At 66.2% G+C, this 1,037-nt stretch overlaps 1 protein-coding gene across 1 annotated transcript; it reads right to left on the reverse strand.

Annotated features, from left to right (window-relative positions):
- Nucleotides 1-56: 56 nt before the first annotated feature.
- EMIHUDRAFT_254568 (hypothetical protein) lies at nt 57-665 on the reverse strand (the record flags this gene model as incomplete). The annotated part of the gene is made up of 1 exon (XM_005777987.1): nt 57-665. A coding segment is annotated over one exon (609 nt), but the record flags the coding sequence as incomplete, so codon positions are not given.
- Between the last annotated feature and the right edge of the window lie 372 nt (nt 666-1,037).

The raw sequence follows: 1,037 nt of genomic DNA on the forward strand, positions 1-1,037 counted from the left end.
AACGCGCGTGCGCGCTCCGCCCTGGCGGCGCTGCCGTTGGAGAGGAGGCAGCGGACGGCGTCGCCCAAATCGTACTGGACGGCCCAGCCGAGCTCCTCCTTGACCTTGTCGAGCGGCAGCTCGTGCGACATCAGGCACGCGATGCAGTCGGTGTACTCGCGCTTGACGGCGATGTGCAGCGGGTGCACCCCGTATCGGTTGGCGGCGTTCACGTCCGCCCGCGCGTCGAGCAGGAACTCGACGAGCTCGACGTAGCCGCCCGCAAGCGTGTGGTGGAGCGGGGTGCCTCCGCACCCATGCTGCCGGTTGTCGGGGTCGGCGCCGCACTCGACGAGCCGCGTCGCTATCTGCAGCCGCGCCTCCTGGTGCACGACCGAGTGGCGCTCGCCAGTCGCGACCTCGTGCAGCCCGCAATCAAGGTGGCGCTGGGTCACACCTACGCGGGTTGGCGCGGGCTCGAGGATGGCGCCGCTGGCAGGCGAGCCGTGCAAGGATGCGCTGGAGGCAGCGGCCGCGGGCGGGCACACACCCTCAGTGAGGAATTTCTCGACAACGTCACACTCGAGGCAGCGAATTGCCCAGATGAGAGAGTGTTCGTCGTTCTCGGCCGGTGGCGCGGTCGACGCGTCGGCTAGCGCCGTGGACGGAGCAGGCGCCTCCGGCATTGGTGACCAGTGCACCGGTCGCGACGAGGGCAGTGCACTGGAGAAAAAAAGAAACCAAGATGATGAAACAAGAAAAAAAACCTCGCAGAACACTGCGAACCTGTCGCTGTCCCTTTTGTCAGTAGCAGGAGAACTAGGAGAGCGCAACCAGTAGGAGGCCCGCGCCTGCCCCCGTGCCGCCGGGTGCAACTTTGTCCTATACGAGAGGGGAATCCCTGGGACCCTGTCGTGTGGGTGAACCCTGCCCAGCCCCCCTCCGTGTCGCGATGCGCGCTCCCCACTCCCGTTCCCCTGTGTCCCTGATCGTCCTTACAAGATCCTGCTCGCGCAGGTGGGGACCACCCTAGTACCGTCTGTCTTGTTTGCGAGATC

The sequence above is a fragment of the Emiliania huxleyi genome (assembly GCF_000372725.1).
Source record: "Emiliania huxleyi CCMP1516 unplaced genomic scaffold EMIHUscaffold_2504, whole genome shotgun sequence".
Taxonomy (NCBI): domain Eukaryota; phylum Haptophyta; order Isochrysidales; family Noelaerhabdaceae; genus Emiliania; species Emiliania huxleyi.